This window comes from Oculina patagonica, chromosome 5 (assembly GCF_052425735.1).
Source record: "Oculina patagonica isolate OP01 chromosome 5, crgOcupat, whole genome shotgun sequence".
In the NCBI taxonomy this organism is placed as follows: Eukaryota; Metazoa; Cnidaria; class Anthozoa; order Scleractinia; family Oculinidae; genus Oculina; species Oculina patagonica.
Genome location: NC_135762.1, coordinates 17,592,830 through 17,606,309, shown reverse-complemented (window position 1 = coordinate 17,606,309; position 13,480 = coordinate 17,592,830). Strand labels below are relative to the sequence as shown.

The window sequence follows — 13,480 nt, the reverse complement described above, 5'->3', positions numbered from 1 at the left end:
GTGCAAATAAATCGTTTGAAAGAACAACTGACGAACAATTCGTGACTGAGGAATTAACAACTGCCTTAGAGGCCAGGGGGGGGGGGGGGGGGGGTTTTTTGGTGTGTGGGGGGGGTTCTCAGCCCCCCCCCCCATCAAACCCCAAATAATTTCACCCCAAATTTTTTTCGTCTACAAAAATATTTTTAACTACACCAAAAAGAAAAAAGGGAAGAAAAGAAAAACGAACAAAAACGAACACACCTATCACCTTTTACCAAAAGCGGCAATGATCGACAACAGCAGGTTTCAATATGTTAAATATTTATTTACTCAATGTTTTAAGTGCTTTTTCTGACCCCAGACTAGGCAATTTACACTTCTCGAAAAGGCGACCCCATTATGGTCCCAGTCGTAGATAAGCCGCACCCACGATTTTGAGCCCAGAATTTCAGCAAAAAAGTGTGGCTTATACTCGAGTTTAAATTACGGTACCTTAACACTTCTGAGGGCTGTCAACAATATAACTGAAGACAAGCATGGAAATTAATGATCTGATCTCCGCTGGACAGCTGTAAAACACGAGGGGCTTTGCGAAACTGCCAGGCTGCCAAACAGTGCCAGGGACCAGTGGCCTGCACTGTCTGACCATTTCACTTACTTGCTGAATCCCTTATACAGTACTTTACCCTTAACAAAGCTAGGCCATCATTGAAGCACATCCATTTAACCAGTTTTGAGACAATTATGTCATTGGCACACCCTATTTGCTAATTAACATATTGTCATCTGCACACAGTAATAAATTGTGTGACCATATTTGCTTGGGGTTAGCTTCATCCCGGTTTACTTGCAGTCAGCTTCACCTGCTGTTACCTTTTTGGTGGTTAGGGCAATATGTTGCCCTAACCACCAAATAAGGGGATAAAAAAAAAAAAAAAAAAAAAAAAAAAAAAAAAAAAAAAAAACGCGCGCAGGTGTTGAATAATAAAAGTCGATAACTGTAACCACAAGCAAACCAAATGAGAATAAGTAAAATTAGAAACGCCATTACCCTGAATAAGGTCACCCAATAAATCTTATTTACCAGTACCGTATTTATTTTTTAAAACTGTGGAGTACTGTTTAACGCAGCCTGCAGATCCATCTACAGACTGCAATTTTTATCTCTTCTTACTCAGTTATTCTATATTACTATATCAATTTCACTTAAATTGGTATTTATTGCCCTTCAAGCTTTGCCTGGTGATGTGCAATTTGTTCTCTATTCATCTTTTCCTCTTTACCAGCACTTGGCTCTTTCCAAAGGTCATTTCACTAAGCCTTAAAATAGCATTTTATAGCTACACATACATTGTGCTTTAGATTGTCAATATAAAAGAATGTTCTGCTATAAACTACACTTTCACAGACAAGAATACCGTAAAATTCTGGTTATTAGCCCCCCCGGTTATAGGCTCATCTATTTGGAACCAAAAAAATACATCCAATTATAAGCCCCCCACTACCGGATGACAGTACTGAACAGGGCTAAATGTTGCTTTATTATGCGTTTTTAACTTCAAAACGTATTTCGATCAACACTCCCGTGGCTTCTTGCAAAACCTTTTTTTCATTCCGCTTATAAGCCCTCCCGGATATAAGCCCCTCCGTTTATAAGCCCACCCAAAAGCCCTTTCGAAGTTGTATAAGCCCAGGGCTTATAACCGGAATTCTACGGTATGTAGGGAAATACACTGTAGAGTCTTTAACCCAACATTCTTAGGTAAGACTGATTTGAATCTGTTGTTATTTAATTCAGGATAAGAAAAAAAAGGATGACGAAGAGAAGATTTTAGAGGAGGAAGTAGAGCCTGCTCCAGTGACACGCATCATAAAAATGAACCTGACTGAATGGCCGTACTTGGTATTAGGAAGCATTGCTGGTATGATTGATGGACTGTTTCCTTTCGCATTTGCATTGGTTCTGTCTGAAATTCTTGCGGTAAGTACTGGTCCCAACTATTGAGATATATTTTGCTACCGTTAAAAATAACTATGTTTATAAAATTCTCAAAAGTAGGCAGTCACAGAGTGATGTTGTTGTCGTTGTTGTTGTAGTTGATAATGATGATAATGATGATGATTGCAATGACAACAATAGTGATGACGATGATTTTTTAATTGTTTCCTGTTAGGTGTTCACTATGAAAGATGAAGACAAGATGAAAAAAGAGTCTGAATTCTGGTCAATCATGTTTCTTGTTATTGGTGTTGCAAGTTTTTTTGCTAATGTTATCCGGGTAAAGTTTATGTTTACTTGTTTGCTAAAGTGTAACAGACAATTACTATGTTAGCAACTTGTAATGTACTAGTACCTTACCGGTATTATAGGAATATAACGAGGCATTTTAACAACGCGAACAAAATTTACGCGTAATAAAATTGACGCGAATTTAGGAAAAATTCTGGTTAAATGCTTATAGTAAAAAAGTTAACATACATAAAATAAAATTAACGCGAATTTTTGAAATTCGCGTTAATAACATGTATCGTTAATTTCCTATAATAAGGTAATACTGTGATTAATTTGTGGAACCTTCTGCCATGTTTGTGAGAATATTCCCATTTTTTAGAATATTCAGTCTTTCGTCTTGATCTTTATTTTTTGACGTGATGATGTTACAGTGCTAAACACATCGTACAATAAGGTTACAGTGCGTCTAGAAAAGTCTTTAATAATGTCAAATTATTCTAACTGTTTTCTTTTTTAGGGTTCAATGTTTGCCAAGTCTGGTGAAATTTTGACCATGCGGCTGAGGAAAATGGCGTTTGAAGCTATCTTAAGACAGGTAAGTAGCAATAACACTTGCAATGATTTTGTGTGACTCAACAGGTCTCGCAAAGTGTTCAAAGTAAGATATCTTAGTGAAGGTAGTAAAATTATTGTTTATCAGTTTATCAGATCATGATAGTCTCGTGCAGTATCTTTGTTTTTTCTCTCGCCCGTTTCATGTTTTTAAATATCCATTATTTAACTTTCTATTGTTTGGAATGAATATAAAAATCAAACCCAAATATCAACAAGCAAATTTTCTTAACCTGTCCCCTTATATTTTTTTTTTTTTTTTTAAAAAAAAAAAAAAAAAAAAAAAAAAAAAAAAAAAAAAAAAAAAGTGCAAAATTTAAAAAAAAAAAAAAAAAAATAAAAAAAAAAAAAAAAAAAAAAAAAAAAAAAAAAAAAAAAAAAAAAAAAAAAACACCAAAACCGAAAATAACGCCGAAAATTTATGTAATAAGTATTTCTTATGATAAGGTTAGTTTCATTAAGGTAAGGTTAGTCCTGTAAAATTTGGAATTAAGGCATTATTTCAAACAATTCAACGTCAACTTGTTGTAAGATTGGAGGTTCCCTTTAATTTAAGATTGTACAAGGAAACTGATGAGCCGTGTCATTGCTCAATAGGATATGGCGTACTTTGATGATCCACTTCACAGCACTGGAGCATTAACTACAGCACTGGGAACACATGCTTCAGCTGTTCAAGGGGTAACGTAACGGCAGTTATTTAATTTAATTTGTTTTGAAATGTAGCGTACAATACTTTTTTTGTTGGCATAACAAAGAATACATTGAAAGGTGTTTAAGTTGACTACTATTCTGTGCCACTTCTGCATCGTTACAACGGACTGTAGAGCACGGAGCTCCTTCAAATTCAATATTTTTTCCCTCAGGCTGCAGGGACTCGCCTTGGCACTATTGCAATGGCCATCAGCACAGTTATTGCCTGCACGGTATATGCCTTCATTAATGGCTGGAAATTGTCGCTAGTGGTTCTGGCATTTATTCCGTTACTGGTAGTCGCCAGTGCGATTCAGATGAAAGTGTTCGCAGGAGGCAAGGTTTCTGACGATGGTGAAGACGAACTTATTCAGTCAGGCAAGGTGAGATGTTAGTTCGCATTTAGCCAGCGTTATTTGATGATAAGAATGGGGAGGACGTAATATCCCTTTAGTTAGAAAGACAAGACAAGAAAAAAAGATAATTTGAAAACATTCACTGTATGTTCGTTTAAAGTTATCGAATTTTTGAGCTCCGTTAATGTTTTTAAAAAAGCATTAATGCGAGAAGGAGGGCCGAAGGTAAAAGCCACAATAGTCAGTAATGTTATAATTGTTCTGTGTTATTGATTTTTCTTTTAATAGATTGCAGTGGAAACGATAGAAAATATTCGAACTGTGGCGACACTGGGAAGAGAAGACACTTTCTTTAACGACTACGCCCGGGCTTTAAAGAATCCATATAAGTAAGTTAATTGTTTGGCACAGGCTCGTTTTCTCATTCTTCATGCCAGTAATGCAAGGAAAGCAATAAAGACTCGGATAGGTTTTCCAGTAACTGACCAACAAAAGTAATCGCACTGGCATTCGTTACTAACTGAGCCACCCAGAACGCAAAAAAAAAAAAAAAAAAAAACATGCCAGTCTTGGCAAGTGTGGAAAATCTTGTGGCAAGTACAGTAAAAGATTGTAACCAGTGACAGTTGTGGGATAGCCGCTAGCAAGCTCAGGTTGACATTCAAGGGAAAACATACATGTAACGTTTCATATAATCCAGCATGTTACTGTTCGTGGGACAACATGTCGTTTTTCGCAAAGTTGGGAAGCATGTCAACGTCGCCAACACGGACACTTAAAGCAAATCATGATTTGTAATGGGTTTGGGCTTCATTGATCACCGTATTACAATTTATAAAATAAGTGAGAGAATTCTCGTGCGCTCATTGGTCGAGGGCTGTGGTCGATTGGAGTGTAATTTTAGTGTAAACCAGGAAAATGGCGTAACAGGTAAGGTAACGCAACGCAAGGCAAATTTCGAAAATAGAATCTAGTGAGCTGTGAAATGTCACGCGCGCACGTGTAAATAATCAATAAATCAGCTGTTCTGTCATGATATCCACGTTGTTGGTTTGTTGTTAGTTTAACAGCCTACTTTTTCTAAACTTCATTGTAATTTGCAGAAAGGCCATGAGACGGGCTCACTTGCAGGGAGTGTCATTTGGCTTATCAGAGGCGTTTATGTTCTTCGCTAATGCTGCAGCATTTAGATATGGAGGATATCTTGTCGTACAACGAGAAATGGATATGGAGCAAGTTATGAAGTAAGTACCTTTCACCTTTAACAGCTTGGTAACTCTGAAAGTCATGAAATGCACAATTACTTTAACGCGTAACCCATACGAAAATTCGGCTTTCCACAAACCACTTGGGTGGACACTTGGATGGACAACAACATGGTGTCGGCTGTGGTTTGTATTGCTCCATCAACTGTAAACTGACGAAGTGTAGAAGTGACAGAAGTCAGTAAATCACTGAACTATTCCTTCTTTCAAATTACCTCATGCACAGCGCTCTTATTTTGAATGCCATCTTTGTGGTACACTTGGTCTCCTAAGCATGAGTGTATGTTGACAAAATTCACTCTGTATAATTGTTGGCATTTCAATTTGCTTTGTGGTGTAAAGCAGTTGAAGTATTGATGCAGTTAAAGTATTTTAAAAGTATAAGCATTGTGTAAGCGAATATTAACAAGAGTTGTGTTTGTGTGTTAGGGTGGTGCTGTCCATAATGATGGGTGGATTTGTGCTGGGTCAGGTCAGCGCTCTCTCACCAGACTACGAGAAAGCCAAGATCGCTGCTGCTCGTCTCTTTAAAATATTTGACCGTAAATCTGCAATCGACAGTTCCTCTGAAGATGGTTTGACACCGGTAAGAATATACACCTCTTTTACTGTATTTCCCTGGAGTGCCGGACTACTGAGTAAAGTGAACTGATCTCATTCTTTCTACCTCGTGGTTGTGGCCACTTCTTGGCCCCTGCAAAAGCTCTAGATCCATTTTAATTTCCTCTCTTTAATGCGACCAATGACTGCTTTTGGACATCCTTCATTTTCTTCATAAAATTTGGTCGTTAAAAAAATTATTGGTTAATTTTGTACGTTTAGTACTTAATAAATGCCTCGAAATGTCTGTTGAGGTATCTGACTAAAGCAAAAAAAATTTGAACAGGAGCCCATTGTTGCGCAGGGGAAGGGGGGGGGGGGGTCAGATTTTAAAAATTCTTTCATAGTACTAGTGTCACAATTTGTAGTTACCCCTTTGATGCGAACACATTTGTATCGCTTGTTGGTGGTCAACATCTTCACATAAGTATTCAAACGCACCATGATATATTTGAGGCTAAAGATGAAACCTCGGTATGTAACCATTCAAAGCTTCTGAGCCAAACTCTGGTCTGTGTCCATTGAAGTAAAAGCTTCTGAGCAAAACCCTGGTCTGTGACTCTAGGTATTATGCGGCACACTTGATTCTAGCAGCTAGCACAACGTTATTCCAGAAAAGATGTAGGTAGTCTTTCCATTTTAGTGGTAAAGTTCTTTTTTATTATTGACCGATACCGGAAACTATTTGGCCAAAGTTCCCAAGATAAGTGTTGCGATGATTAAGTGGCATGAAAATCATTACTGTCTACACGTAGCTTCGGTTGACTTTAAACAATGTTGTATTCCTCGTTGTCTTTGTACAGGGTTCTGTGACAGGAACAATCCAGTTACGTAGCGTTCGTTTCCGCTATCCAACCCGACCAGACGTAAAAGTTCTACGAGGGTTAACGCTGTCTGTCCAGAAAGGACAAAAACTTGCTCTTGTTGGTTCAAGCGGCTGCGGTAAAAGTACAGTTGTTTCTCTCCTGGAGAGGTTTTATGATGCTGAAGACGGAGAAGTGGTGAGTTATTGTTACTGGATAAGGATAGAATAGATCATTTGTGCTTTAACACCAAAGCACGGCTTACCTGACGCAATCCTACAGAAACCAATAGGGACCTTACGAAACCACGACAGCCAACGTCGACTAAAAAAATAAATGTATATTTTACTTAAGTATCCCGTAATAATCCTAATTTATTTAGTGCGTTCATTGGTGTCAGAACTCACCTCTAGCTAAATTATTAGCGCAGTACTAAATTCAAACGAGAAACATGACAAATTCGCCGTCGTAGTTCACGTTCTCCAGACTACGCAGAATTTCGTCATTTCACGTTGTTGTTTTGCAGAGGACGACAAAGAAATGTACAAACATAACGCAAGTGCAGAGCTATTGTACTGCTAATTAAACCTTTTGTCTGGCGACGTTCTCGTTGCCGTTGCCGTCGTGGTTTCGTCAGGTCCCTAATACTGTGAGATGAATGGGAGCGGGTCTTGGTCATTTTACGTTGAACTGGCTACGCTCAATCCCTATGCGCTGACCCCCGGCCCTTGAATTCCCCTCATCCAATAAGTTTACATAACTTTCATGTATCCTCCCATGCAATCAGCAATTGAAAGTTTTTACCAACCAAATTAGTTACTTTCCTTTTGATTAAAAAATTTGATTTTATCATACAGATGATAAGTCGACAAGAATAATAACATTAATGTGCCTGCCTCAAACTTAAACGTTTTGCACTCAATAAGGAGAGTTACGATTAACATTTAGAGCTTAGGGTGGAAGGAAGGGTCAGTTCTTTTGGGTAGGGCGTGGAATTTTGAAAACGTTTGCAAGCAAACAAGTAATGACTTCCATTCTGTACATATTTGTTGTGTAGTAACAGTTAGTCTATTCCTCTTTTCAGGCCATTGATGGCAACAGTGTTCGAACTCTAAACATACAGTGGCTGCGCTCTCATATTGGTATCGTGTCACAGGAGCCTGTATTGTTTGGCTGCAGCATCGCTGACAACATTGCGTACGGTGACAACTCTCGTGAAGTTAGCAAGGATGAAATAGAAAGCAGCAGCAAAAGCGGCTAATATACACAGCTTCATTAATTCTCTTCCCATGGTAAGACATTTGACTCAAATTTGGAATGCTCTAGTTCTGTTGACAGGTCATTTACGATTTAAGGTTGCAACATAAAAATGTTTTTTTTTTTCCTTTTTTTTACCCAGAACCTTTTTTCATATCAGTTGTCAATTTCCACTTTATAAGTGTTTTTTAGCTTTTTATACAGCAAGTTGATTTTCGATGTTTTAAGGGGAAAGTAAGTACTTCTTAGTACATTTATTTCTTTTAGTTTCAAAGTAGCGCGAATAGCTCTGAAGAACTTCTGTATATCGTGTCACATTCATCTTGTTGTTTGTAGGGTTATGATACTTTGGTCGGAGACAAAGGAACTCTGATCTCAGGAGGACAGAAGCAAAGAATAGCCATCGCCAGAGCGCTGGTTCGCAATCCACGAATCCTTCTTCTTGATGAGGCAACTTCTGCTTTGGATACAGAGAGTGAAAAGGTGAAATACAAACTCTCCTAAAGACAACTAACTTTTGAGTTTGTGCAGTAGTTTTCAGTAATGCTGTTCACTTTTCACAAGGAAAACTTTCTTTAATTGTGTTTGTGGGCTACTACAAGTAAAGAATGATAAATTGGATAATATTTTAGTCCAGAGGTTTTAGTTGCTTTTAAGTAAGTTGTGTGGCGTGACGGTTTTGTCAATACTGTTGAACCTAAGTAATGCTAAGAAAACAGTAGGCAACACAAGAATTGAATTTGCAGGAATAAACGGATCTAAAATCATGCTAAGGTGAAGTTACGTCTACAGTCCGATAACAAGATAACAATTGAACAGCGCAGCTAATAACAATGAAAGAGTTTTGTTCCCTGAAGAAGGCAGCATTGCCAAAACGTCGAAAAAGTATTTTGACTACAGCGTAGTATATTTTGTCATTCGTACATTTAGCTAATAACAGGTTTCATTCTTGCCAAACAGGTTGTCCAGCAAGCGTTGGATGCCGCAAGTGAGGGACGCACAGCCATCATTATTGCACATCGATTGTCCACGGTACAGAACGCTGACATCATAGCCGTCATTCATCACGGGCGCGTGGTAGAGCAAGGCACACACCAAGAGCTGTTGGGTCTTAAAGGATTCTACTACGCTCTTGTTACGGCGCAAATGCAGACCGCAAATAACTAATTCTTTTAAAGTTGTTGAACATTACAATCAAGATGTCAAGTGAGGGCTGATGGTGAGGTCAATTTCCGTTAAAAAATCAGTAAAGCGCGGTTGTTAAGTCCGTGGACTAGATATACTCCGTGCTATTTACTGATGAAGGATAACATTTTGTTATTTTATAGAGCACTTTTCTACACACGATGTGTGCGTTAAAAATTGTATAGCAATTCACTTAAGTATGTTAAGTATGTATATGTTTGTAGTTATTTTACAGTACAGTATTTTTATTAGGCTACTTTCGTATGAGAGTGGTTAACGCAGTCTCCTTCGCAGCCGTTTTTTGCGGATTTTTGGTGGGAGCGTTTCATGACATCCCAATAAAAAGGGCTGCGAAGGGGGCTAACAGGACGTTACTGTCTAAACAGTTATTTTCGTACACGAGCAATACAATTAATTTACATTAAATAGAAAGTACCCAGCAGACCATCATCACATCTGCCATAACATTTATTTTAAGGCGTTACTTCCGAAAATGAAACTTTAAAAACCATTAATGTTTATATAAAACAAATAATGTTATTTTATTTATCATTGATAGTCTTTATAAATCTGAAGGGAAAAACTTCGGATAACTGTTTTGCTTCAGGCGAAATGTCGCTTCGTTTTAATTGCACTTTTTACATTATATGCAGTAAGTTGTTTCATCGTATTTGTACTGGTAAAACTGATGCAACATTTGAGTCTTGTAGTACACTTTAAATATGAATTTTGAATATGATTACACTAAACTCAAAGCTAGTTTCCAGGCATGCTACTTAAAAACGGCAAATAAATGTTTGAAACAAACACAAAATGTAACAAATCCAACTGCAGGGTGAATATGATTACACTAAACTCAAGACATAATTATTATAATAGTAATATTATACATTTGGCTTGAGCTCGGCCACTGTCTACTTTTTTTTTCACTTTTAAGTAACTTGAATAATATTAAAATATTATTAGCCGGTAGAGAGAGAAAGACTAAGCTTATGTGATGTGTGACACTTATGACGAAACAAAGTTGTTGTATTGTTAAATAATTGGATGAACACAGTTTTTGTTAAAAAGGCGTGTTACACGATATAAAAAAACATGCAAGAGCGCGCGCAAGGAATACTGTATTATTGGTATTATTTTTTGTTAAGCTAGATTGTTGTAAGAGTGACATACAGGATAACTGACATAAAATGCCTAAGTATCCAGTCATCTGAGTGACTGGTCATTTCATAAATAACCAACATGTTGCATTCAAAAACAAATGGCCCGAAATGTTTTACCAGTGTATTGAATATTTAATATTATTTTGTTATTTACCATTTTAAGTCTGGACAAATCTGAGGAGAAAAGCTTCGGATAAATATTTGCTTTAAACCGAAATGTTAAATTTCAGCTGAATTATATATGTCAGCATGTTTAAGTTATGTTTTATTGTATTTGTACTGGTAAAATGTAAAGCAACATGTTGCTTTTATTGCAAAACAAATATTGAACGGCCCATAACGCTTTATAATAACGTTAATATTATTTTATGTAATTTACCATTTATACTATTATTAACATTAATATTATTATAATAGTAATATTATACATTTATATCCAGCATGTTTCAGTTATGTTATTTTTTAAATATAACATTAATGTCGCGTAGTACACTCCAAACAGATTGTTTGTAAAACTGTATTATCTAGTTGTTGTCTACAGACGCTTACAAACTGGATTTTAAAGGCCATGTCAAATGAAATCATTTTTTCGGGTCGCAACGTCGGATGAAGACATACGCTGATGACAAAGAGGTAATCGCTAGGCTAAAATACGATTTCGGAGAATTCTGACCACTTTTGAACCTTAACTTTTTATATCATTTCTGACGAGCTGAACGAACAACCTTTGAGTGTTATGTCATTTAAGTTTTCATTGTCACAGTTTTAGAGTGAGAACCTCTCACTGAAGGGGAAATTATTTCATTTCATATGCACGGTTAAGAGTGTGTTAGTATAATAACCAATAACCTAACTGTATTGACCAAATAACAAGGGAGGAGGATCTAGGAGAAGGATATCCCCATAAACGGGCTTCTTTCTATAGTTTCCTAAAATAATTTCTTAAAAAAAATATGTGTTTAATCTCCAGTCAACATCTAGGCTATTTTAAGAACGGTACATGATTGGTCAATTTGACTGATGTAATCTACTGCTTGACTTCGACTGGCTGGTTTTTCGCGCGGTCGTAGAAGCGAGGTCGGAGTCTCGATCAGAAGTAGCTTAACTAAAATGTTAACTTTTAAAGCAGATTTCAAAACATTATCATGGGGTACAGTGAATCCATCTTTTAGATCATCCGCAGTTGATCAGGTCATTACAGAAGAAGACAATATAAGATTGTCTGTCCCGTCAACGTTGTGATCTCTAACTCCTTGATCTCCCTTGTGGGCGGATAACAAGGTCCAAGCTGTTACAAAGTTGTTGTGCCTAGTTACCGTTCCTTGCTAAGATTTTTCGCCTTGAACATTTCCATAATTTGGTCTCCAGTTGTTTAGCGTGTGAGTTAAATGAAGAAAATAAAACAATTCCGATGTAAAGTGGAATAAAAAGTAAATGTTTGAATTTCATCTCTTGTTTAATTTTCGGGGGTGGAAGAGGAATTTTTGGAACTGACTTATTCATTATTGCTTCACATTTTTCGCAGATTTTTCTTGTTATTCATTATTCCCTATTGCCTAAATTAAGTAACCGTTTATTTTTTATAGGGTGGGGGTGGGATCTGATCGACAGTGCCTGTAAAATATAATGGCCCTCCCTCGTCATCAAATATTTTTACCCTGCTCCCCCCACCTTCGTAATCCTAAATGTTTTAAATGAATTCCCCCCCCCCCCCCCAAAAAAAAACAAAAAAAAAAAAAAATTGACAAGTAAAACGTATCAATTTAGAATATCAGACAAATTTGTTTTCAACCAAATAGTTAGTGGGATTGACTTGATGTTGCTCGGTTCAAAACAAAGTAGGGGGGTCCGGGGGCATGCTCCCCTGAGAAAATTTTCATTTTGAGAACTCCAGAAACGCTATTTTAGGCATTCTGGTAGAGGTTTTGCACTCTTTTAGATGCCATCATACTATTATTTTGCGGGTCCAACCCTTACACCCCCCCCCCCCCCCTTGAAGCCATATGTTTTTGGTCTGGCCCACCTCAAATCCCACCCCATTAAAATGAACGGTCCCTAAAGTATCGGTGCGTGCATCATAAAATAATGCAAACATATGAAATTCACTCAGATTCACAAGATGGATAACGCTTTCCACCGGTATTGAATCACTATCCGGTGGATAGCGCAGTTTGGTTTGTTGACACTTATCCATTGGATAGCGATTTATCCGGTGAAACTAAGCCGATCTACACCTTTCTTCACTGCAAATTAAATATTGCTTACTTTTACTTATGTCTGATCAGTCTTTACCGTTTATCACGACTTTTCTTCTTCTTTTTACCCATTGGTAATTCTCGATCGATACTTTTATCGACCCTTTATTTTACTCCGTTGAAAGACCACTCGTTATTTCAACCGTGTAATTGAACCGTAAACACTGCCTAAAATCCGGTTACATGGGTCGAAGATCACTTTATATCAAAAAATAATAATATAGCACGGTGAATAACCGCTATTCATTATTCCTTTACTGGAAATGACTTATTCATTATTCCAAGCATTAAAACCTTAAATATTCCTTATTCATTTTCTGTTTTAGCCCGTTATTTATTATTCCCCTACCATCCCCGATAATTTAATTAATTTTTAGGTTATCTTATTACTAGGCCATCCCAATAAAATGTTTCGTTTCCCATCGCCCCGTCTTTTGTGATGATGGGTCGGTCGGTCGGGCAAAAAAAAAAAAAAAGAAAAAACACTTGGGTTCCAGAGAAGGCCGGGCTGCTAAGTAAGAAAGCCTGGTTACAAAGTCAACTCGAAAACGTGGTCTTTTCGTTCGTTATTCCTTATCAAGGTCTATCAAATGTCTAAACAGTCGATGTTTATTAAAAACAAAGACATCATATACCAATCGTTGTTAATAAAACAAGATCGTGTGCTTGTAAATTGAAGTACTTGCTTCTTTAACCAGTGAATCTGGAATTTTTTTTTTTTTTTTTTACTTTTCGAAAAAAATGGGTCGGTCGGGCGATGGGAAACGAAACATTTTATTGGGATGGCCGCTACGCAAAAATAGTAGAGTCCTGAAAATGCGCCCACCCCAACTTAAAGGTAAGTCCTCTGGTGCGGAATCTTACATTTGACAATAAGTTTCATTAACGTGGAGTAAAACAAGCGACTGACTTATTTTCAAATAAAATGTTCCCCGACAGGACTTGTTTATAAGCAGGTAAGAAAAAGGCCCATTAGTACAAATAAACAGTAAACAAACAAGCAAACCAAGAAAAATCTACTTGTAGGTACTACAGTAGTTTTGTTTCGATTCTATAAATACTACAGTGAGGCAATG

The 13,480-nt window shown here is 37.1% G+C and overlaps 1 protein-coding gene across 1 annotated transcript in view; it reads left to right on the top strand.

Annotated features, from left to right (window-relative positions):
* The window catches only part of LOC144653070 (ATP-dependent translocase ABCB1-like), a 38,785-nt gene extending 27,193 nt beyond the window's left edge, over window positions 1-11,592 (top strand). The window contains 13 exon segments of the mRNA XM_078512986.1: window positions 1,781-1,963; window positions 2,157-2,261; window positions 2,733-2,810; window positions 3,425-3,508; window positions 3,694-3,903; window positions 4,165-4,265; window positions 4,980-5,120; window positions 5,571-5,727; window positions 6,545-6,742; window positions 7,629-7,784; window positions 7,786-7,836; window positions 8,138-8,284; window positions 8,762-11,592. Coding sequence (XP_078369112.1) covers window positions 1,781-1,963; window positions 2,157-2,261; window positions 2,733-2,810; window positions 3,425-3,508; window positions 3,694-3,903; window positions 4,165-4,265; window positions 4,980-5,120; window positions 5,571-5,727; window positions 6,545-6,742; window positions 7,629-7,784; window positions 7,786-7,836; window positions 8,138-8,284; window positions 8,762-8,968 — 1,818 coding nt within the window. The 3' untranslated portion in view covers window positions 8,969-11,592.
* Window positions 11,593-13,480: the final 1,888 nt, after the last annotated feature.